Consider the following 25,681-nt stretch of genomic DNA (forward strand, 5'->3'; position numbering starts at 1 on the left):
TTGAGCTGTGACAACTAAAAATGTCCTCAGACATTGCCAGATGTCCCTGAGGAGGCCAGATCACCCCTGGTTGAGAACCCTGCTATGTAAGTGTATGGCTATTAGTCCCGAGCGGGGACAATTCCTAGGTTTTCATTGGTCGTCTGTGGGTGGTGGAGCCACCCCTCAAGACAGACGAACAGGAGAGGGAGATGCGTGTTGGATAGCGTAGGCTAAAGGAGCTAAGACCACGTCCATATCCAAACTGGTTTTATGAGATTTCTGATCGTATTAAATATAGGTTTGCTGACTGGGAACAGGGATGAATCATTTTCACCACACATTCTTTTTTAAGGAAATACTCTCAATAAGAATGTTTTCATGTTATTTTTACAGCTCAGAAGCTTTGTTTATAAGAATTTAGAATTATTTTATTCTCCGCGGAGACCTGGAAATGGAATTTAATTGAAAACCCAAATCACGAGCTCCTGAACCATAAGATGTCCTGTTGTAAGGAGCTGTTAACATTGCAGCACAGCAACATCTTCTGCTGACCTCCCTTAGGCTTCCTGGAGTCTCCACCCTTGCGGGGAGAGAGGACCTGAAAGCCAGATTTGCTATTTGGTGTCGAACCAGCCAGTCGGGTCCTTCTGGTGCTAAGCCTGCTTAGAACAGCACCAAGGAGCGAACCCTGAGGGGCCATACCTGCCACCGTGGCCTCTGCCTCCCTCGGCACGCTGCCACCTGCGTTGCTCCTCTCCCTGACATTTCCTGGGGACGGGGAGCCAGCTGGGAGGGAGAGCAGGAGGGGGAGGCGAATCTCCAGAACCAACCTCAAGCCCCCGTTCTGCCTTCAGCCCCTGAGTTTCTGGGTTACACTGCTCAGTCCAGAAGGACTGGGGAGGCTTCTGCGGAGGTTGGACAGACACTCCTCGTTACAATTCATCGCTCTGCCTGGCACACTGCCCTTGCTGGGGGCTATCATGGTGTCCTCCCACGAACCCTGGAGAGAGATTGGTGTTACACATTGTGCCCAGTTTCTCAGAAGACAGAGAGAAATGCAGAAAATTTGATTTTGTAAATTGAAGGTTAAAGAAATGCTTACATTTTTTACGTATCTTTACTCTGGTCTCCTATAAAAAGAATAGCAGGAAGATCGATGTGACTGTGTATCCTCTCCGGGTTCCTCATGTACCCTTCCTTCCAAGTTCATCTTGCTGGAAGTGTCTAGATGGGTTTGGACGACTCTAGTTGATAGGAACTACGTTTGCATAATGTTTTCTGCTGCTGCCCTGAGCTGTCTGGTCCGCTTGACTAGTAGACTTTATTAGCACATCTTCATTATATTACGTTTTTCATATCTGAGATAAGCTACGAGAATGGACTCAAGTATCAGATGTTTGATACTTGTAATTCTTGCTGTAGAAACTGAATAGGTGCAGTAACAAAGATAAGGAATTTGTGTGAGTAATGTCTTAAGCCTCTCATATCCCAACCTTCCATTTATGCGCTCACTAGACAAGTATTGACTAAGTGCCCCCTCTCATGTTTTGTGCGAGAGTTATTTAGGTAAATAAAAAAAAGTTAGCTCCCATAGTTCCCACAAAGGGAATTATTTTTTCCCTGGCATTTTGAAAAAATAAGACAGCGTGAGACAATAGCCTGTGATCTGTGGTTCTTTGAGACAGAGTTATCTTTTTTCATGCAGCATCTCTGCATGTATCCGGCCAACTCCACTTGCAGGCCGCTCCACTGCAAGTTGCAGACTTGAGTGTGTTTTTCCCCCTCACTGTGTGGTTTTAGGAAGATCATCTGCTCTCGCTCTAAGCCAACAGTGTGCTTCAAAGGAGCAATGAGAGCACTGTAGGGGGTGGAGAGTCAGAGCTCCGCTTCATCAGCACCCAGTAGGAAGTGTCTAATGGACTGTCCTCTGCCTCCTGGCCTAGTGTGGTCAGGAGTGGTCACCACCTTCCGGTTGTTCCCAAAAGACTGAGCTGTATTTCCCTCCTACAGAAGAGACTGGCCAAATATTTACACCCTCACTCTTTAAGGACTATAATTTAAAAAAGATTTTTTTTGTGTTAAAATACACGTAACCTAAAATTGTCCATCTCAACCATTTTTAAGTGTACTCTTCAGTAGTGTTAAGTATATTCACATTGTTGCACAACAGATCTCTAGAACTTTCTCATCTTGCAAAACTGAAACTCTGGACCCATTAAACAACTCCCCATTCTCCCCTACCCCACCCCGGGCACAGGCGACCACCATTCTACTTCTGTCTCTGTGACCTTGACAACTCTAGGTACCTCCTATAAGTGGAATCATACAGTGTTTGTCTTTTTGTGACTGGCTTATTTCACTTAGTGTCAACTCCTCAAGGTTCATCCATGTTGTAGCATGTGTCAGAATCTCCTTCCTCTTTAAGGCTGCATAATATTCCTATACTACGTTTTGTTTGTCCACTTATCTGTCAATGGACGCTTTTGCCTCTTCACTATTGTGACTAGTGCTGCTGTGGGCACAGGTGTGGAAATACCTCTTCGAGACTTGTCTTTCAGTTCTTTTTGTTGTATGCTCAGAGATGGGATTGCTGGTTCACATGGTAATATGGTAATTCTATGTTTAATCTTTTGAGGAACCACCTTGAGGTGTAATTTATATATTGGAGAAGTGTGTTTAGTAGTAAATAAGACTGCAGTGCTCTCATAAAGTGACGTAATGTCTATGAAAGAGCTTCATGGACAGAAAGGTACCACGTGGATGTGAGGGATAGGGTCACCTGAAAAGAGGTCTTCTCTGATCCGGTGGCGCAGCAGTTAAGTGCGCACGTTCCGCTTCAGCGGCCTGGGGTTCGTCGGTTCGGGTCCCAGGTGCGGACATGGCACCACTTGGCAAACCATGTTGTGGTAGGCATCCCACATATAAAGCACAGGAAGATGGGCATGGATGTGAGCTTGGGGCCAGTCTCCCTCAGCAAAAAGAGGAGGATTGGCAGCAGCAGTTAGCTCAGGGCTAATCTTCCTCAAAAAAAAAAGAGCTCATCTCACTCTGCCTGGAGTTACACCTATTTGATCCTATATGTGTCTCTACCGCTTGCTCAATTGCAAGCTTATTGAAGGTGGTGCAAGAAGTGTAAGTACCTCACTTACACTTCCAGTTCTCGGCAGTGCCTGCAATGGTGCTGGGCATATGTTAGCTGCTTAGGGAATCCATCATTCTTCCTTGTGACCCTAAACAGCACATTTCTGCACCATTCCCCTGCAAGAGCATGCCCCACCCACGCACGGCCCTCAGCATGCCCCACCCACGCACGGCCCTCAGCTTGCCCCACCCACGCACGGCCCTCAGCTTGCCTGCCCTGCAAACAGCCTTCAAGTCCCTACTTAAGTACTGCTTCCTCCCGTCATCTTCCCCAGGCAGATGGCTCCTTCTTCCATGCTGCCTTTGCCATTCTGTAGGTGTCCCTTTTGCAGTACCTGTCTTACTGCATTCTGATGGTGGATTTGCCTGTCTGATTCCACAGTGGAGCTTAGAGGTCTTCAAAGACGGCAACAGCATCAAGGTCTTCTTCAAAGACCCTCAATAAGTATTTCTTCAGTAACTGAATGCACTCCAAGTAAATAAGTAATCTCATTGTAAGTACTAAAAACATCTTTATTGGGTCAGTGAATCCCTGAAGGAACGAGGAATGTGACTTCCAGGAGACACAAGTTCAAGGTCAGCACTCGCCAAGCCGTGGCACCAGTCCAGCCTGAGGGAGTGCTGTGGGCTTATTTGCCTTCTCTCTGCATTCTTCTCATTTCTCACACACTCCCTTAGCCTGTTCCCTCTCAGGAGCTGCTGTCTTGGCTCTGAAAACACCTCTGCAAACAAAGTTCTGTTTCCCGGGTCTGTCAGGATGCTGTTTTCTAACTCTCCCCTGGCAACAAAAGTAGACCAGAATCCTCCTCAGTCCGTGTGCACTCACTGCAAAGGAATTCCGGAGATGCAGGCCTCGTGGATCTTGCTGCCATGTATCTGTAATCTAGTTGCGGAGGTGTACAGGTGCCCAGATGTAAGACAGCCCCAAGGTACCTGCAAACCCAATTTGGCACCTATGTATTGCGTACCTCCGAGCACTGTGCTGGGCCCTGGGGCGACCACGATGAAAAGCGTAGACCAGCCCCCACACACACTCTGCCAAGTGCCAGGGGATGCAGAGGAAGGAAGCTTCCTAGAATTTGACAGCTGATGTGCTAACCTGGTATAAAATGCAGCTGTCCCTACTCATGATTCCCGCTCTGAAGTATAACATGACTTGTTCCTCACCTCCTGGAGTTGGCATGTCTTTGAATTAAAGATGGCAGCGCTTCTCGGATCACCCAGCTGCAGTGCATAGAGATGTGGCAGAATCCTCTTCCTGCCTCCTGGCATTCCAGACCCACTGCTCTGTAGCCTGATTTCCATGCTTGGCACGGGGATTCTCCTGTGCTGCTCTTTCCCAAAGTTCAGCACTGTCCAGCCTCTGGGTGGCATCTGCTCAGGACTTCAGGGGGACCGTTCTGATTAGTCAGCCTCTAAGTTGTTTCCTGGGGAACCTCCAGTTCTCTGGGAAAGAGGCTCCTGTCAGAGCACAGAAGTTGCCCTCTTAGCATTGGGGCTTGTTCTAATGCTAGGATGGTAGTATCTTAGTATGCACACTTTTTCATTATTTAAGAGGTGTGCTGGCTATTTCTTTTACTCTCCTGTCACACTTTCCTTGTCAAAATAGAACTCTTTGAATTCAAAAACCCTTTGAATGGGGCTCTGGCATCCGGGGAAGAGAGGGGATGGAGACTGGGCTGATAAGAGGCTGCAGGAATGCCAATGGCAGGTGGCGCTCAGGGCCAGAGAGCTGGTTACGGTAGAAGGAGTGAGGAGGGACACAGAGGCTCAGGTGCAGGTGGGACTCGAGGGCAGGGAGGCACAGGTGAGTGAGGCAGGTGAGCTGGCCCTCATGCCTCTCCAGACATCTGTCCTGAGGCCAGAACTCTTTACTCCCTTCCCTCCTATCATCCTGGACTGGGCACCTTTGAGTCCACAGGAGTTGGTGACTGTGGCTACAGGAAGTCTGAGGTCTGTCAGCAAATGTTTCTCAGGAGGAGGCCTGGTCTGAAGCTGGGCTCTCCTCCCAGCGCTGACACCATCTGTGCTGTTCCGTCAGGGCCACGGCCTGACTCCTGCCCCAGGCTTCGGAGCGCTGAGTGCAGAGGAAGCGGTGCCCCCACACAATATGCCGACGCAGTGCTGGCTGCGCTGGTGTCACTCTAGTTTGTTTTTAACTCATCTTACTTTTGCCAACAATTGCAATGTTTATTTGGAGATTCTAAAATGCAGAGCATGGAGATGGTAGATTTACAATAATGTTACTTAATAATACCAGGATAATGTCCTTTAAGAGCTATTTTCACTGTTGTTCATTGAAGAACCATCATCTTTATTTTTTTTATCAAAGAAAGCATACATTATAGCTTTTAAAAAATGTGCGGAAGGACAAAGAAGAAAATAAAGGAAGGGCTGTACCTTTTCTGCTCAGAGAATCCCCAATGACAGTCCTGAAAGAGAAAGAGAAAGGGGGAGAAAGAGAGAGAGAAAGGAAAAGGGAGCGGGGAGAGAAATTGCCTGTATAAAACCATAAAATTTGCACAGTACGGAAAAGTACAAATAGTTTACTTTAGAGAGAGAAATAAACCATCTCTTTAGGTCTTAGGGAACCAATGGGGCTCACTGAATCAGAATGCATATGAGGATCGTGCTGTGGTTTTTTAAACTAGCAAACTTGGTAAAGATCTTCTTTTTCTGGTTAAATAACATTTTCTCCTTTCACTGATTTCTCCCTTTCAAACTTCTACTTGGGATGCATTATCCCTTTTGTAATCTTGAAACTAAAGATGACTTTCCTCTTAATGTCCCCGATCTTCTCACAAGAATGAGCTGGCCTTTCTCCTTCCGAATTCTCAATAAGATGCTCACTCCAGCTCCTTCAGCAAGTGGCTACCTTCTCATTTTCTGCTTTTTACCTCTTTTAATGATGAGTGCACAAATGGTGACCTTATGGTATTGCTGGAAAAAAGAAAAAAAGTGAAATAAGCAATGCTGGGCTGTTCGGAAAATAGTAAGGATTAATTGATGATGGCGGTGCCTTTCATTTCCTGAGCTTCAGGAACAAGAAGAAAGAAAATGGGAAAATGGCTCTTTCTTCCATCTTGTTTGTTTGTTTTTTCGTTACACCATTAATCTCTGTAAACAAGGCATGTTTTTTAGTTACAGATCGACTAGAAAAAAAATGCATATGCTGAGCCAGATGGGTGAAATTAACAGTTTCATTAAACTGATTTGAAAATTGCCAGTCTTACAATATCGCCAGTGACACTGTGGCTTTGATTTTGTGTTACAGTAAGAATTCGAACTTTGAAGAATGTGCAAAATGAGCAGTTTTATTTTAGAATTATTTTTTATTATAGTCTCTCGTGGAGAAAATTATTTAGATTCTATTGCAGAGAAAATACTGATTGGAAATATTTGGGGGGAGTTAAGAATTTTAATATGCGAAAGAAATAACGAAGCGTTTTCAACCGGCCTCCTCTCTTTCAGTCCAACAAGTCTTTTTGTGCGAAGGATTTGAGCTTTGTGAGGGATTCCCCTTTTCTCCTTGTTCTCCAACAAACCCAGCTTCCTGGGCACTCCCGCTAATGATTTCGGCGGTTCTGTGCCAGGGGGTCAGCAGGGCAAGTGTTTCATTTGGAACTTCATTTGGTTTGGAGTCTCTCCTCTCCTCTGAGCGCACAAAGCCGGTGTCTGTGGGTACTCAGGCAAAACTCATCATCTTAGTGAGATGTTTGGCAGAGCAGGTGAGGCCGGGATGAATCGTTCACAAAATGTTAATGTTGCTTTGCTCAGAATGTGCACAGAGGGGCATCTGAGATGAGTACCTATTTAAAAGTAAATATATAAATGAGTGGAAGTAGGATTTAACTTTGCAATTCCAACTGAGTAGTGCATTAGTGCATACTGAATCTGGTGGAGGAGATTCTTATTCTGTCTAATGGTCGAGTAGGGCAGAATTCTTCTCTCAGCTATGCAAAGGGAAAACCCAAAATGAGATCCCCAGACTCCTGGCGGAAAAGGGTGTCATTATTCAGATATATCCCAACAGATGAGCAGAGGGAGATGTTCTTTGCCATGTTGTTGGTTATAGCGAAACCACTGGAAGCAACCCAAGAGCCTCAAAATAGATAACTGGTTGGAAAAATGCCGTTTTTAGAATGCAATACTTTTGAAGTATTTAGAAAATACTTTAGAAGGCAACACTGTTGAAGCTTTAGACAGAATGAGCATCTGCAACCCACGGACAGATACCCATGTTATGTGCTTAATTTAAAAAAGAAAGTTGAGGGTCAGAATTTATAGGAGCTTTTTGGAAAGGAAAGTGTATGTATATATGCAGATAGACGTGTATATGAATTATTGTCTGTGCAAAGGGAGATTCTGGAAATATACACACCAAGCTTCTAACATTGTTTATCTTCACTGTTTAAGAAGGATTGACAGAAAGGGGGCTTCTGTTTTTATTTTATACAAAGCTGTGTTGATTGATTTTTTTTTAATAGTAAGCAGCTATTTCTTTAGGGATTAAAAAAATACAGGAAGAAGAGCAAATTTCATTTTTTCAGCAAGGTGATATTTTTTGACCCTACCGCTTGAGATCCAGGGAGTACAAGCAGGCCCAGCTGCTGCCCCCTGGAGAGTGCTGGGGCTCGGGGCTCCAGGAGCCAGGAGATGAGACTCCTTAGCACTGGGTGGAGGTGGGGGGTGGGCTCCTTCCCCACGGCTTGGCAAATGAAGGCATGTGTCCCCCTCTCAGGGGCAGCCAGCCCACCTGTGTGCCTGGAGAGACTGGCACCAGCTCATAACCAACACCTCGAGTTTCGCAGTTTCATCCATGGATCCCACTGGTCCTGCTTTTAGCGTGGGCCTCTGCGAGGGGATTGCCTTTAAGTAAATCCGATCCCAAACCTTCCCATTCGAGTTTTCCCACAGTGGGAACTCATCCCTGTTCATTCCTTAGTGGAGTGCTGATAGAGGGAGTCTCTTATTGCCTCCTGAAAGTTGTTAGCAACAGTTTAATTTGGGATGGAATGAAGAAAATAAAAGAAAAATGTTGGACATAACTTTTAGGCAGATAAAGTTTTAGTCTTAAGTAAGATGACCAGATCTCTTTAAATGCAAATAGTATCTTTGCAATCCTACATGGTCTGTTGTAACATAGCATCTAATAGATGCACAGAATAGGAAGGAAACATGCACTGCTTGAATTAATAAACAAGAGAGATGAATAATGTAGACAGACTTTGGAAGATTGTAACACTTACACTATAGGGCCATATAGTTTGCTAATTTGGGCTTCTGTGTTTATCAGATTTGCGGGAGAATTAGGTCAGAGGAAGTATCGTATAGCTTAAAGCAGTTGCATAAAGAGGTCTCTACCCATGGTGGTAAAGTACTTATTAACACAGCTGGTTGCCTATTAATCAGGAGGTGGGTGTAGCAGAGTGAGTAGGAACTCTGGTTTCACGACCCGCAAAGCTGGATTCAAAACTTGGCTCAGACACTTGCCAGCTTTTGTAACTTTAGACAGGTTAGTTGACTTCTCATGGCTTCAGTCTCCTCATTTGAAAAATGAGGACACTAATAATAGTACTCACCTCATAAAATTGTCCAGATTGCATGACATAATTTGCATAAGACACATAACCCAGTGTTTGGCATTTTGTAAGCTCTCAATAAAGGTTGATTCATTCTTTTTATTGTATTTAGAGACCCACAAGAAAAACTGGAGGCAAGAGATGATAAGAAAGCATCTCAAAATAAGGTTCTTTTTCTTAACTTTTTAGAGCAGCACCTAGGAACTATTTCTGATAAAATACATTCTTCTTCAGAGAGTCTTAGAAGGGAAAAAAGAATCTCTGGAAGTTTAGGTGGTCCTGATTAGGTGGTAAATTACTCTCTCTCAGCGCTCTCTCAGTTATATAAGGTACATTCTTTTCCCCAGAATACTAGGCTGTCATTTAGTGCCAAAGAAAAAGCTATTTACAGAATGACACCGTGGCATCCGCCAAGGGTTTAATTTACCTCCCCGGAAGGTGGTATATTTCAAGGCACTGCAGGACCAACCATATTAATAACTCAGGTGGTTTAATTGGCTTTTCCCTCTTCTTTATAAAGCCACGTCGATCCCATGGTAATTAATTGTGTGTGCTGTGAATTGTGTTATTTACAGTGTCAAGGAACCAGAATGAATTTGTATTAGAAATCGGTGGGAGGATATTTGAGAAAGCTGTAAGGAGTCTCTCCAGCGTTGATGGTCTTCACCAAATTAGCTCTGTCATCCCCTTTTTGATGGATTCCAGCTGCTGTGGATACCATAAAGCATCCTACTACCTCGCAGTCTTTTATGAAACTGGATTAAATGTACCTCGGGATCAGCAGCAGGTAGAGTATTTCAGGGGGTCCAAGAACGTCAGTCACCTGCTTTATATTTGCAGAGTAATGTCTCATGCCCCAGGGGGAGCTGGACATATCCATGCCCCATGGAGTCCTTTAAAATCTTTACACTCGAGAGAAACATCCTAGGGCTGTGTTAAATACGGGATCTCCTGCTTTCAGTGAGTGGGAAAGGGCGCTGCATCCATTTCCGGACAGAGGCTTGGGGATAGGATCGGTATACTGTACAAGCAAGTTTGGGTAGAGCTTCCCAGAATCCCAGTCCTTCAAGAACAGGTGCCTCTTGTCAATTCTTATGACTACTCTGGCTGTGAGAGCATCATCCCATATGAATTTTTAGTTAAGTGAAGTCATTTGGACCTCTTAGCAAAGTATCATCACATCCAGCCTTCTGCCATCAAAATAAAAGCCATACCAGACGGTTTCGTTTGTGGTTTTGAATCCAAATTTATCACGCAACTTGCCTAACATTTGGAATCACATTTTTATAAGAACTACTAAATGGTCCCTGATCGCTTTTAATTTTCAGATTTGCACACATAATTGTTCATCCTGGGTTTGAAGAGATGGACTGTGTAGACCTGCCCTGGTGGTTCCATGGTCCTTTTAAGTGACTTCTTTGTGCATGTCACTGGCTTGTAGAAGCTTATGATTGATGGCATGCTTTCCTGAGTCCCTGAGGCAATCCTCACAAAGGTGGCATAGTACAGAAGATTCTGCCGCAAAGTGGCTGGTTGGCCAAGGACACTTGACTTCAACTCTCTGGGTCTCTGTTCCCTCAACTATGAAATGAGATTGTTGGACCAGTCGATCTCTAAGGACCTTTCCCAACACTAATGTTCTGAGAGCGTGAGATTGGGACGTGACCCACTGTTCAGATCATCTGGCCGTAGAGGAGGTAGCTGAAGCAGACCAGGGATCCTCAGAACAGCTGACAGATACACAAAGAGATGCTGTGACAGAAGTCAGGGGAAGACCACCATTTTCACTGAGAAAAGGGCAAAAGTCAAGGAATTTTAAGCCGTTAGGCATTAAGAAGGACAGATAACTGGGAATATGCAAACCGTTAGAATGCTGTTGGGGCTACTTTTCTAACAGTTTTTTTCAAGGCATGTTAACATATTTCTGGAATGAAGAGGCTCATATATAGGGATGGGGACAGATGACCTTTCAGTGTGAGGAGTTTATGACCCTTTCTTACAATCTTGTGAACGCTTTGTCCATTTCTTTCAAACAGGGCATGTTGTATAGTTTGGTTGGAGGCCAGGGCAGTGAGAGACTGTCCTCAATGAATCTTGGCTACAAACACTACCAGGGTATTGATAACTACCCCCTGGACTGGGAGCTGTCCTACGCCTACTACAGCAACATTGCCACCAAGACGCCCCTTGACCAGCACACGCTACAAGGAGATCAGGTACGGGAGAGAAATGGGTGGAAATGGTTATGGCCCTGTTTCCCAGGGCTTCCAGAACAGTTTAATCAAGTGTTTGCACCTGTGGCCAGTTTGTTCACTGGCCTTCAGAGGATGCGCATAATCAGATGGAGAGAAGAGCTTTCTTGTACTCTCCAATTGATATTTCCTGACTGTTCTCAGGCTGAATGCAGGAGCAATCCTACATCTATGCACGGAAACCTTTCCATGAGTGGGAGGACTGGTAGGGGAAGGGTAGATTTGGCCCTGGACAGATTTTGATTTTGCAAAAAGTGTATACCAGAAACATAGGCATCTTGTCTTTGTTCCAAGACCATGTGAAGTGGTGGGGTTTGGAGATGTTAGGGGGGATTGAGCCAAATTGAGTGGGGGCAGTAAATCAAGGGTTCCTATCAATATGTAATGAGCAAGCAGGGTCTATGATACACAGAAGCAGACTCTGTCCCTAGCTGTGTCCCTGCTGCTGGACACCATCATGTGAACCTTGCTAGCCCAGTGCTCCCAGGTGACTGACAGCAGGCAATGTCTGAAGACTCTGCCCTGTCCTCAGTTAAGAACTGGATAAGGGGCTCTAACTCCTGCCCCTGCTTTTACAGGCTCCCAAATCTTATTGACTCATTGGGCAGAGAAATCAGTGACTCACATCTACCAAAAAAAACTAATGTGTTACACTGGACCAACTGATGGTTTGTTTCCAGACTTGTTTGAGGTCAGCGAATGAAAGGATGTAAGTCAAGGTGATAGTGTATGATGCAGATCTGCATGCAGTGGGAGTGGACCGTGATGCAGTTGGCTTCTTGGAATGTATTTTTGTGTTTCCTTTTCTCCAGAAATGATCTAAGATGTTTTCCTGGTCATAGCACTTGAGGTGGTCGAGTTGAAAAGTACCAGTAGTCTACGCCAGGAGTTGGCAATTTTTTTCTGTAAAGGGCCAGATAGTAAATATTTTAGGCTTTGCTCATAGTTTCTGTTGCAACTACTCATTTGTGCCAGAGACGGTATATAAACAAATGGGATGCCTGGGTTTGCGCAGCCATAGACAGTACGTGAATGGCATGGCTGGATTCAGCTCTGGTCTGCACTGTAAACTCTTGATTTTCCCTGCTTATGCTTGGGGAGATTTAGGGACAAGCCTGGCTGGGTCAGGATTGTAGAAACTTGGGCTGAGCAGCTAACTGGGAACTAGACCCTTCACTGTTCCCCAGCGCTGCTCCTGGATTGTGCTAAGAAAATTGCAGTGCAGAAAATGTGTGCTTTGATGATTGAGAACGGATGGTTTCTGGAAAAGAAACCTACAGTGGCCACTCTATGGTTATGAAATAAATGACTCAAAGATATACGGTGTCAGTGAACATTAAACACGAGTCCATCTATAACACACCAAAAGGCTGTCTATATATACACCCTAACTCCTTTAGGAAATAATGATTTCTTCTGAAGAAACGTGCACACTCATCATTATCATTTGTGTTCTCTCAGTGTATACAAGCTATGTGTAAAATTTGACCTCAGTTTGACAGGAATTAATTTGTTTAATTGATAACTTTTTTTAAAAAAAGGAATTATTCTGAAAAAACATTCATACAAAATCAAGCCACAAAAGAATATTGCCATTGTTCTACTAAGCCTGAATGTGTTAATAATGCCCTATATGTGTATATTATACTTTTAAGAATTCTGATTCAGCATAAATTAGCAATGGGAAATGGTATGTTGCTAACAAGCTCCTTTTCTTTTGAAGATTTGGCATATGAAATGTTATGATTATGAAAGAAAATGTTTAATTGGTCTGAACCAGAGAAGAGGAATAGGAAAGATCCGTCTTGCAGCTGAAAAGTCGTATGATTAAGAATCACAGATACGAATTATACAGTTAGAAGAGTTGTATCATCGCTCATTTTCTTAAGAATGTGTAATTAATGGCTTCTTGAGAATTTAAGCAGGTGTCGTACGTTGATTTAAATGTCCTTTTGTTGAGAAATCTATTAATTCACCAGCAACACGTAACAAATGAGATATGGAAAGCCAGACCTCTAATTAACAAACCAAGGATCTGTCAGTAGCTCCTTTCTTGATTCTTGTTTCATTTTCTTTTTTATGTAACTCGTGGTTCGAATCAATGCATCTTCTTTATTAGTAATCTTGCTTCACGTCACTTCTTCATGATTTAGTGGGGCTTTGCTTCCGGTTAAAGAAAAGAAGATAATAGGGTTTTTTGTTTGTTTTTGTGGCTTAATTGCGAATGAGTTTGTCTCATTCTCTCCACTCCTCAGAATTTGCTTTTCTGCAAGGTTTGGTCCCCACCCTCCTCTCTCTACAACTTCTAGAGGGGCAGGGGTCCCATCCACACCCCTCGTTTCAATGCCTGCCACATACTGATGACACTAAAACCTTCCTCTCCGGCTGAGGTTGTTCTTACAAGCTCGCTTCTGCCACTGTAACATACCACAAAGAAAACACACCACCTCATCTCCTCTCCGTTCCCCAGAGACACCTCAACCAATGGCACCATTGTTCACGGTAGCAACTGAGTCCTCTCTGATCCCTCCGTAATCCCATCAGTTACAGTCCCCAACAGCTTTACATGCCAATGTCCCCCTGCTCCCGTCTGCATCCCTGCTGCCACAGCCTACATTTGTCCTTCATCATCTCTCCCCTGAGCCACTGTGACAGCCTCTTGTTATGGACCCAAATTCATATGTCAAAGCCCTCACACTACGATATGAATGTTTGTGGAGACAGGGCCTTTAATGAGGTGACTAAGTTAAAACGGAGTCATTAGGTGGCCCTAATCCAATGTGACTGACAGCCTTACAAGAAGAGGAGATTAGGACACTGACAAAACAGACAGAGGGGTGACCATATGAGGACACAGCAAAAAGGTGGCCATCTGCATGCTAAGGAGGGAGCCCTCAGAAGAAACAAAAGCTGCCAACTCCTTGATCTTGGACTTCTAGCCTCTGGAACTGCGAGAAAAGAAATCTCTGTGGTTTAAGCCACCCAGTCTGTGGTATTTTGTTATGGCAGCCCTAGCAAACTAGCATGCCTCCTGACTGGTCTTCCTGTCACTCGTCTTGTCCCTTCCCATTCTCTTCTCACCAAGCACAAAGTGGGCTGTGGACAGTTGAGGTTCTCAACCTGGCCACACATCAGAATCACCTGGGGGCTTCAAGAATACCCATGCACGGGGTCCACCCCATAGTCTTATTGCAGTGATAATGGGTGGGTCCCAGCCATATCATATTCGTCTATGTGTATGTGTGTATTTTCAAAGCTCCTCAAATGATCATCATATTCAGCCAGTGTTGAGAAGTACTGACCAAGAAACACTAAGTCCAACTCGGTGCTTGACATAGGAGGCATTCCTTGATCTGGTTTCTCTCTGCTTCCCCAACCTCAACTCTCAACGTTCCTTGCTCCACCTGCCCACTCTGGCGACACTAAGCTTTTGGCCACACCATGCTGTTCACGCCTCCTGGCTCTGCTTGGTCTCCTCTGCCTGGTTTGCTTTCTCCATACCCCCTCCTCCTGTCCTGCCTGCTGACTCTTCACTTCCTTGAACACGGGGCTCAGCCATCACCTCCTCCTCCAGATCTCCCCTTTGCTATGGGGCCATGGCCCCCAGGCACGTCCCTGCCCTGGCTCTTAGGATGAGTGTTGTGTACAGGGTTGTAGATCTGGCTCCCACAGGAGACTGTGAGCTCCCTGAGACAGGCACCTCGTCTATTCATATCAGTGACCCCAGTGCCCAGCACTGTGCTTGATACACAATTGGTGCTCACTGTTTACCACTGGGATGATAGATAGGACAGGAGTGCAGAGCCTCCAGTGACAAACATAAAGGGATCACAGTGTTTTGTGACTCTCTACTGCTTTTGGATGTGACAGTGTTCACTGTTGACAGCCAGCGCCCAGAGCACTTGGCGTTAGACTGTCTCTCTTGCATTCAGCCTTGTATGTGACATCCCTGTCTGTGAAATCTGGTGTACTTGCTTCCCTTTCTCTCCGTTGTTACAGCTGTGTTCCCCAGTTCTTACTTTAAAATCCCTAAAATGTTAAATTTCAGCAAAGAAATACACCCCCGTATCGGGAGCCAAACGTTATAGCTGATTTTAAACACCCTGAGAGGCAGGTTCCTGCTGGCGGTTCCCACAGGCCCTGAAGGAGGTTGGCGGGGTAGGCTGTTTAGCGGAGCCTCTGAACTTACCCTGCGCCTGAGATCCCGGGAGTGCTGGCTGAACCGTCGTATTCCACCGCTCCAGAGAAGGCAGACGCTCCGGAAAATGTGGGGCTGCGAGCCTTTGCTCCCAGCTGCTAAGTTGCAGGGCTTGTTTTCCTTCCTGCCTTATCTGTCTTCCTCTCTCTCTCTCCCTCCCTCTCTTCCCTTCTCTCTTTCTTTCTCTCATTTCCCCTCTTCCTTTCTCTGTCTCCACCACTGCCTTCACCCTCCCCAGCCCCTGCCCATTCTCCCCTCCGCCCTGCCTTCACTGTGTCAATGGCAGCCAGCTGACATAGCATGAACACTGCCCTTGTAGCCTGTAGGCTGAGCAGACAGAGAGGAGGTGAAGCCTGTGAAGTGTCAGTGCCTCTGGGAGAGCGTGGAGCCTTCTCGGACACTGGCTCAAGGGCGCCCTGAGGATGGCACAGTCTCCAGACATTGGACCTCCTCTGACCTCATCAGTGGGCTTTAACTCTGCAGTGTCAGATACAAACTATTCATTCTAGAGACATTGATTTTACAACACAGCAACAGAAAGAACCCCCCAGAAGCCACCCAAGATCCCAGAACTGGTCAGTCTGGGACTCTGGGATCCTATAGCATCTCCACCAGCTCTTCCCCTACCCTCGCTCCCACTGTTGCTTCTCCACCCCACAACTTTCCTCATTGGTCACATCTGAAGCATCATTTCCTGGTCACGAGATGTTTGAATGAATGAGTAGCCGCACACTGTTCCCTTTCAGGGCTTGTTTCTTTATCCGAAGGCTTTATAGGTGGTTGGCTTTCACAGAAGGCCCTAGGCATGTGGCTCTGACGTGGTGCTAATTGCCACTGTGGTGACCCCAGAACTGTGGAGAGGCAGCCACCTGCCTGGGTGTAGCAGGCAACTGTGATGTGGCTCCAGGGCCACGTTTGCCTGGGTTCAAGTTCCAGGTCTGCTGTTCACTGGGTGTGAAGTCTTGGATAATTCCGCTCGCCTCTCTGTCTCTACACCGTTTCACCTGTGAAATGGGTGCCATGATGGTCTGCACTTCACATGGTTCTTACGGCACAAATAAGTTAATCCTCATGACGTGTGCTGCGTGGAGCCCAGCACACAGTGTGTGCTCTCTGCAGTGTTTCTGTTCCCAGCACTGCCTCCTCAAATTCTATCCCTTCTGTCTTCTTAGATGGATCTTCATCCCCACAATTTTGTAAGGCTCTCAGCTCTACAAAACTGCAAATATCAATAGGAGAACTAATGTTCTAAACTGCTACCAGCCTTTTACATATTAGAATGGACGAAGGACCTAAAGAATGATGAGTTCCCATTACTGAGAGCTTTCCATGTGCCAGATACTATGCTAAGCTCTTTCATAAACAAGCACATGTTTATGAAAACATAAATGCAATCCTTTGAAGTCAGTGCGAGTGTTGTTCCCGTTCTACAAATGAGGCAACTGAGACTCAGAGAAGCCAAAGAACTTGCCCAAAGTCACACAGCAAATGAGTAGCAGAGCCTAGATTTGAGCCCAGGTCTTTCTAACTCTTCATGCTGTAGAAAGTTATGGCTAATAGGCTGAGTGCTTTCGGTAGAGCAGGTACCAGGCTAAGCTCCATTTCGTGGAGGCAGAAACTGAGTCTCAGATAAATAAAGTTAGGGGTCCAAGGCCCACAGGTGGTTAGTGGCAAGTTAGAATTCAAGTCCCCTGAGTCAGATGTGAAAGTTCATGCTTTTAATGGCCCCACCCTGCTGTAAAGCTCATGGCACCTCCCAGAGGAGAGAGACAGGCCTGGGTCAGGGGATAGGGATCCGAAGACTAACTGTTCGTTCTTCAGAGTTATGCATGGTTGCCCAGGTCCCCCGGAAACGTGGTCTTTGCCAAGACCCCCCTCAAGGCACTGTGGATAGAGTTCACTGTCTATGGAGGGACACAATGAAGCGGCCCGCCATTTGCTTCCTCCCAGATGCATGAGTCCTGCACAGGGTGGCGAGGCTGAGCGAAGACTGTGGGCCCCATGGCCAGCCAGCCTGGGTTTGACTCCTAAGTTTGAAGAACATATTTAATATATGACCTTGGATAAGTTACTTCAGCTCTCTGGGCCTCAGTTTCCCCTTGGGTGAAATGGGACTATTGATAGTGACTATCTCATAAGGTTGCAAAGATTCAATGAGTCAGTCTGGGCAAAGCAGTTAGAACAGTGCCTGGCATGCAGTCTAAGCTGGTTCTTACGATATACTGTCACCGCCAGCATAGCAGAAACACCTAAGAGGATTTATAAATTTATAAGGGATTTATAAATCCCTGCAGGGTGTGGGAACTGTGTCTTCATATGTTATGTCTTCCATTCAAGTCTTGTCACAGGTGAAGGAGGAGGGAATAAAAGGAAAGGAGAAAGACAAGTAAAAATTAAAACACTCAAACTCTCCAGTTGAACAAAATCTTCTAGCTGAGAATTCCATTATTTGAGCAGCTTGAGCTTCAGCCCAGTTCCAGGCTCATCACAGACAACAGAGTGTCCCCTGGAGTCTGGGCTGAAATGCCCACTCATTGGCCGTACACTTGGCAAAGACTCAATGAGATAGGATTCCAGGGGCTTCTTTCTGGAGGGCAGCATCGTGGGGGAGGGGGTCAGAGCCCTGTCTTTGGAGTCAAGCCAGCCTGGCTTCCAGGGCCAGCTCCACAATGTGACCTTGAGTTCATGGTTTCACCTTCTGAGCCTTGGTTTCTTTGCTTATCCATTGAGGACAGTGATATTTGGGCTGCAGCCCTGTCGTGAGGGTTAAATAAAAAACATTTGTTAAACACCTGGCACATATTGGTTTCAATAAAAGGTAGTGGGCACCATATTCTAGCTGTGGCTATTCGCTTGGTGCCTCTCCAGGTTAGACATCCATCAGGAATTGACACCTGCTGGGTTCTGAGTCTTAGCACAGTCCCCACGTCTCACCCCCCCAATGCCTCTGAAAAGGACCCTGGCTCCACGCGGCCAAGGGGCGGAGGCAGCTGAGAGACCTTCTCAGGAACGGGGCTGCAGACTAGAGTTTGTGAATCTAAATACTTTCATAACTAACCCACAAAGGAGGTCACAGGGGAAATCAGGCTGCTTGTTTTCTGAGGCTTCTTTCCCAGACTCATCCAGATCCAGTTTTTCACCATCTGCCTGTGGCATGCGCTGGGCATGGCAGCCCTTTCAGGAACCCCTCTCAGCACGGGTAGATAGGGCTCATTATTTAAGGGGAGACCGTGAAACAACAGGGCCAGTTTTTTGTTAAACAGCCAAAAGTTACACATCAAAATGAGTCTTATTCTCTTCAAAGGAGTCAGATAACTGGGAGGCTATGTGCAAATTCAGAACATTTTGTGAACTTTCCCTTTGGGCTCATCGTTAAAGCCTCTAGCACATTCTTGCTCGCATCCTCAGAGTTAATGCACCTTCTTCTTTGCAGGGTAGATTTAATTTTTGGAAATAGCCAAAAGATATTTGAAGCTGAGCCTGCTAAATAGGGAGGGTTAGTCATGCAGGATAATAACACTTTGGGATAAAAAAAAATAATAAGGTTATACTTAGAAAATATTGATTTACCTTTTTTGATGCTGTGTGTAATCTGGTTCTGAAATAATTGGCACAGAAGTGGTCTTCTGAACAAGCTTGAGCAATAGAAGTGGAAATGGAATAAATTGTGTCCTTCCAAGGAAGACTCTTTGATAGGAACAAAAATACTCAGATACATGAGATGTGATATATTCATTTGAAAAGAATTTGATCTTATGGCATTGTGGACACACCTCGTATTTCAATTATTCATATGGTTTTTCCTTGAGCAATTGGTGGTTTATGAATAATGTCATGTCTTTTGCATACCCATATCATTTGGATATTTCTTTTCTCCCTGCCTCCATTCTCTCCCTCCCTCCCTCCTTCCTTCCTTTCTTCCTTTTTAGGCATATGTTGAAACAATTAGACTAAAAGATGATGAAACACTCAAGGTACAAACGAAAGAAGACGGAGACGTCTTTATGTGGTTGAAGCATGAAGCTACCCGAGGCAATGCGGCAGCTCAGGTAAAGATACAGTCCACTGTCTTGGAAATTCTATCAGTTATAATAGACCAGGTTATGCCATGGTAACACAATATCCCAAACCTCAGTGGCTTAAAACAACCCCGATTTATTTCTTGCTCACACTACTCAGCTGGTGGGGGTTGGCATAGGCTGTGCTCTCGTGGTCCCCTAGGAACCTAAGCTAACAGAGGCTTCATGGTAACACATAATTCCAAAACCATTGCAGCAGGGCGACGGCCGTGGCAGGTCACAGGCTGGCTCTTAACGCTTCTGCTCAGGAGTGGCACAAGTCCCATCTCACACTGCATTGGCCAAAGCAAGTCACTTGGTCATTCTTGACTTCAAGTGGGCTGGTAATGTAGTCCTACCCTGTCGAGAAAGAGAGAGGTCCACAATATTTACAATGAGTCCTAAAGACTACCCTCAGGCATTTTAGTGCATCAGAAATAAAAAGAAGCATCTTGGGTGCAGGAGAGATTAGATAGGCATTGAAAATAAGGCCATGAATTCAGCTAGAAGAACAGTAGAAAAGCACGTGTGGTGTATTAGATTGAAAGGATCGACCCTGTCTTGTGAACATGCCTTGTCTTTTGGATGGACTTTTAAGAGGTACAAGAAAGGGCAGAGGGGAGGATGTGTCCTGTCTGACTTCTTGCCTTGATTTCACTATGGAGAAAAGGCCTTGGTGGGAGCCTGCTAAGGCTGATGGCACCGGGAGGGAGGAAGCCAGCCTCTTTCCCAAAGGGTGGATTTCACTTTGCTTCGTGCTCCTGGTGAGCACAGTGTCAGGAAGAGCCACTGGGTCTGCTAAGCAGGCAGAAGCCTAGGGATGGGAAAGAGAAAGAAAACAGAAAAGAACAAATGATTGACAATCAGACATTTCAGAGACTCTGTAGTAAGAGGTCTGTACCCCTTCGTAGAGGTCTTCCTGGCATTTCAGGAGGTACTTTGCTGGAAGTTTAAGTATTTGCAGGGAAAGGAAAGAGAAGGAGATGAGAGGAGAAGCAGAAAGAAGGGAAGACAATAAGGGGCCCACAGGGGGCCAGAATGTTAACTGGCATTGCCTCTGGCTCCCATCTTAGGCGCCTGTCCCTAGCCTCGTTGGTCTTCCTAGTGCAGGAAGACATTCCAGTGTGTAGTTCTGGAAATGCTGCGGCCAGAGCCGTTTACTGGGTGCTCCACAGCTTGCATGAACTTTCCTGGCAATGGACGCCTCTACCTTCCTTCATTCAGCAGACCTTTGTTCTGCAAGCTTCTGTTGAGTTCTGCTGGGTGAGGGCGGAGGGGACGAGGGCAGATAAATAAGATCTTGAGCTTCCTACCCCCAGAGAGCTCCCAGGCTCGGGCTAATGGTGGAGCCAGCCATGTTGACAAACGCTGGGCTAGGAGGAGATAAGAGCGCAGAAGGCTGCTCTAACCAGTACTACGGCTGGGCACAGGCCTCCACACTGTTCAGTGGGCCAAGAGGATGGGCAGTACTTTCCAAAGGAGGGGGCTCTTGAGGGAGGAGACAGTTGTGCTTCTTGACCAAGTGCCATCGAGCTGTGGCCCTGGGTGCGGTAGAGTCATTCACTTGCATGCCCCGACGGACCATTTCCAGCTTGTGTGAAGGACTTATGTTTACACCAGTCCACCTTCAGGGCTCTGGCCCCCAGTTGGAAGCTAACATGTGTCCTGTGTCTGCCTAGTTCTTGGTTCTCAATATAAAAACATTTTAAATTAGCTTTGTCCTCCTACCTTTTAAAGACTTTTAAAGTCTTATGTGAAGTGTTACACAGGAAAGTCAGTATTCTAAATTGCTACTGTCTTGAAGCAACGACTGGCCCAGATGCTGTTCTGGGGCCAGCAAGGTGTGGCCAAGAATCCGGAAGCGGCGATTGAGTGGTACGCCAAGGGCGCCCTGGAGACCGAGGACCCGGCGTTAATCTACGACTATGCCATTGTGTTATTCAAGGTAAGAATCACTCAGTTTGTGCTGAAATTTGCAATTCTTGTCAGACTTCCTGAGCAGTTTCCTGTAGGCGTGCAGGCAAACAGGGAGTCTGTAACTGAAGAAACTTCCTATATGCTTCTGTCACTGTGGAAGGAAAGGGATGTTTGCTGAAAAAGCGGAGTCAGAAGCAGTCGCCTGGTCTCGTTTTTAATCATTAATCTGTTTGACACCTGGATTCTCTTTGCTTTTGCAAGAACTGTAGGCTTCTGGAGGAGACACCCATATTTTACGGGTTGGGACATGGTTGCTAGCCCCCAAAGGTGCCGCAAGTTCGCCACCAGGCAGAGTTGCCATTGAATTACAGCTTAAACACAGTGCGTGCTTGGGCTGGATCTCAACAGTCTCATTGATCAAAACAAAAATCTTGGTTTTAAGCCAATAGGAGAATGGTGGGGATGGGTGGAAAGAGCATTAGCCCAGGAGACAGAGGACAGAGTTCAAGTCCCTCCTCTGCAGCCGTCAGCTGTGTGTCCTTGGAGTCATCTAATCTCATGGGACAATGCTAATGACCACAGATCGAATGAGATAACATAATGAACAGGCTTTGAGAACTGTAAAATACTGTATCTTATATGAAATAATAATAGTCCACACTGATTGATCGAGCCCTCATTACCTGATTTACGTGTATTAACACATTTAATCCTCATGACAACCTGGCGAGGTAGGTACCGAGGTGTGTTATGATTGCTCCTTGTATTTGTGGTCACAGGGGCACAGAGGGGTTTTGTAACTTGCCCAGGGTTGCACAACTGGTACATTTCAGACCTGGGAATGGGCTCCAGGCAGTCTGCCTTCAGAGTCTGCCCTTAAATCCATGAACAGAAGCATCAATTCACCAATCTTGGAAAAGTAAAAAGCCGTTGGCTTTGATGAGGAAACACTCGGACCGCATGTCCACACCCAGAGAAAGCAGCTGCCCCCAGATAGCGAGTGTCTCCAGACAAAGATGTGGATTCACGGGGCCAGCCCCACCCCACAGAACCACAGCTGTGGCCACTCACTGATTAACAGCTATGACTTTTCCTGCATTTCTAACCCTCCAAAGCCTTAAAATCTATTGGTTGTTGTGGTTTCCAAATTTAGAGCCAGGACTTTCTCTTTCCAGTCACCAAATCAGCATAGAAATGATTTGACTCTTAGCCATATGCCAATGCATCCATGTATTTATTCAGTAAACATCATTTAGGGCTGACAAAATGCCAGACTGTGCTAGATGGAGGGACCTCAGATGCATGAGCTGCGTCCCTGAACTCGGGGGGCTCATATGCTGGTGGGGAAAACAAGCACGAAGGAGACAGGCACAGAGGAGAGACACCTGTCCACCAGAGTTGGGGCTGGCCACTGTCCAAAGTGTGGAGAGGAGAAAGGCATGAATCAGACATTACTTCTGCCCACCTGGAGCTCACAATCTAGAGGGAGAGGCAAATACATGAATAAATGACTCTGGAGATGTCATAAGGTTTTCTCAGGGTCTGATTTCCCAAACCTGAAAGCTTTTCTGGTTTTCCTGCCCTATAACTAAGTTATCCCTGGGAGGGATGAAGTAAGACTTTTATCAGCATCTCAAGGAACATTTTTACCTCTGGCCAGAGGTCTTTAATTGTAACCCATGTGAAAGAACCCCATGCAGAAAATGGACTTTCCAAATGTGAAGGACAGTAATGTGCACTTGGTTTTGTGTGGGTATTCAGCCTATTGTATTCAAAGAGGGCACCATGATGGTGGCTGTGGTTTGTCTACACAGTCGAGTTTTGCATTTTGCATGCACATGAGGGTGGAGCTTTGACTTTTGCTGTAGCAACTGTCCTTCCTGAATTCATTCAGTGGATAGTTAGTGAGCAATTGCTATATACCAAGACTTTCCATTTCTCTCACTTAACAGCTTCCAATACTACTCTGATTTGTGTGTAGTATGTAGTCTTTGTGCAAGAAACGATCCCACTTCTGATTAAATAGCAAGTATACTGGAAAATCCCTGGTCTGGAAATCACAGTACCTGAGTTCTAGGTGCAGCTCTAACTGTGAGGTTTTGGATAAGTCAACCTCTCTGGGTCCCGGTCTTACTCCTTCAAAACCAGGAAGCTGGAGGAGATAAACTTTGAGTTCAACCAGGTTCTAACATTCTGCCGTTCTGGTCTTTCTGATGCTTCTCCAGTCCACAAAGGTTGTCTCATCGCCCTATCCAATTATTCCAAGTAATCTTCATGTCCTTTTCTCTTTCCTCTCTGTAATTAAATGAAGTAATGGTGCACTTCTGAAAAATATTTTCATCTTTCACTTTGCTTCAGCTCATTGGTTTTATTAAATAGGTAAGTTAAAGTCTAGTAGAAACTCAGTATATGGAATTTAACCTTTAGTTAGAGCCAGAATTTTATCTTAGGATCTAAAAATTATAGAGACCACATACCCTGCATGTTTTCTGTATCCTGCAAGGAGGTTGTGAATCACCCTTTCTCAGCATAGAACTGAAGTATACAGGAGAAAATATTCCATGGTGGTTATAAGCTTGGACTCTGGAGCCTGCCTGCCTGGGTTCAAATCCTGCCTCTGTTTCTCACTCACTGTGTGATTCTGAGCGAGTTTCTCAGAGGGGAATGACAGCAGCACCTCTGCAGGGCTGCTGTGAGGACTGGATGTGACAGGACAGTGCTTGGCCCCTGTTAATTAGCACAGAACTGTTCACTAGCGCTGTCTTCATTCACCATAGAGCTAAGTGTTTAAATAGTGTTAATAACTGTAGTCATTGCAAACCCTCTTACATAATATCACATGTGCCCTCCTCAACCACTGTGTCTGAGACCAGGAGGACTCCATGGGGTACATTGAGGGGCGCGGGGTGTCTGTAGCAGACTGAGTTTTGAAGCAGCAGTGGTTTTCACCTGGCTCCTCTTGCCTACCATCTTCATTGTCAGACTTACGTCAAGAGAGAGCTCAGGAGCCCCTCCTCAGACCCACCATTTCCCCCACGGGGTCCTGCAGACACCTCAGTGTGGCCCCACAGGGTTCCTCTCTTGTAACCAGAACCCCAAAGCCATTTTTCTCCATGAGCACAAACCACTTCTGCAGGAAGAACTTGCTTTTGCAGGAGGAACCTTGTCAGTTTCTGCCAGCTTCTCTGAAGCAACCGATTTCAAGGGGTCATGTCTCCTTCACAGCTGGTTCTTGAGCTGATTGTGAAGCCGCAGTGTACCACCCTGGGGACTTCTGTGAGGACCCAGGAAGACTGCAAATGACAGCCTAATAACTCTTGACTGTCCAACACAGATAAAGTCCTTTATCCGGCTCACAAATTAGGTAATCCCCAGAGAAACACATCCAGGATGACCAAACTCACGTAACCTTATTCACATCTTCTCCCAGCAGCACCTGTGGATCGATAGGAATGAGATTCGCTCCATGACAAACAGGGAATTTTGTGTTACTGCTGGGCTGAGAGGGTGAGGTTTGTTGCCTCCACCCCACAAATATAAGCCAAATAATAATGATGGTGATGGTGATAACGCAATGGCTCTGCATATAGAAATCTGTAAGATTAGGTTTTTAATTAAGAAAGCTTGGGTTTTATTTTTAAGTATTTTATATCAAACACTGATGTATCTGTGTAATGTTTTTGAGTGTGCCCCGGGTTTATTTTCTTCGTAATCATTGCTGTTTATCATTGTTTAGGGTCAAGGAGTAAAAAAGAACAGACAGCTTGCGTTAGAGCTGATGAAGAAAGCCGCTTCCAAGGTAACACTTCTGCATATTGTCAGAAGGAAACATTTCCACCACACACACCCACACGCTCGCGAGTCTTCGAGAGTGAATGGCCAGGCTTCAGCTGGAAGGTAGAAATGCAGTGGGGGGGTGGGGGGTCGCCAGCGCTGCACTGATCAGTCATTTTTGAGCGACGCACATACAGAAACCTGCCACAATGGGGACGGCAAAATTCAAAAGCTGAATTCACCTTCCAGTCAATAGAATTCAGCCCAATTTTGTTTGAAGGCTAAAATTATAATCACGGGCTGCCCTGATAACAAGCAGCAAGGGCTCCTTGAAATTGAATAGGTATAAATGCCTTTGAATTAGGAAAACCAAAAGCCTAATTCTTTTGAAGGTTAACCCTGTCGTGTCCAATGCCCATTTACTTCTCCGTGCTTTAATAATGGGGCTATTTATCAAGTTCATTGTCAGTCTTAGGAATTATTTTGCTTTTGTCACTATTTGCTCTTCAATGTTATCTTCAAGTCAGCTAGTTTCAGTATAGCAACACAGAATGCAAGTTAAATATCATTTGGGAGGGGACACACACACGCACACACATGCATGCACACATATCCCTGTGTGCAAACACACATGCCCACTGCATGCACACTCACGCATATTTGCAAATAAATAAATTTGTAGAAACCACTGTAATTCTACAACCTTGACAGGGCCCTGTGTAGTTCTTCTGGCTCTTGAATGTGCCTCCATCCCAAAGGCTGCTAATATTTGCCCTG

General features: G+C 45.6%; 1 protein-coding gene across 1 annotated transcript in view; it reads left to right on the plus strand.

Annotated features, from left to right (window-relative positions):
* The window catches only part of SEL1L3 (SEL1L family member 3), a 96,321-nt gene that overhangs the window by 40,534 nt on the left and 30,106 nt on the right, over nt 1-25,681 (plus strand). The window contains exons 10-14 of the mRNA XM_046656535.1: nt 9,281-9,492; nt 10,742-10,921; nt 19,085-19,204; nt 21,018-21,158; nt 24,867-24,929. Of these exons, the coding sequence (XP_046512491.1) occupies nt 9,281-9,492; nt 10,742-10,921; nt 19,085-19,204; nt 21,018-21,158; nt 24,867-24,929 (716 nt within the window). The remainder of the gene's footprint in view (nt 1-9,280; nt 9,493-10,741; nt 10,922-19,084; nt 19,205-21,017; nt 21,159-24,866; nt 24,930-25,681) is intronic.

The sequence above is a fragment of the Equus quagga genome, chromosome 3 (genome assembly GCF_021613505.1).
Source record: "Equus quagga isolate Etosha38 chromosome 3, UCLA_HA_Equagga_1.0, whole genome shotgun sequence".
NCBI classification, from domain to species: Eukaryota; Metazoa; Chordata; class Mammalia; order Perissodactyla; family Equidae; genus Equus; species Equus quagga.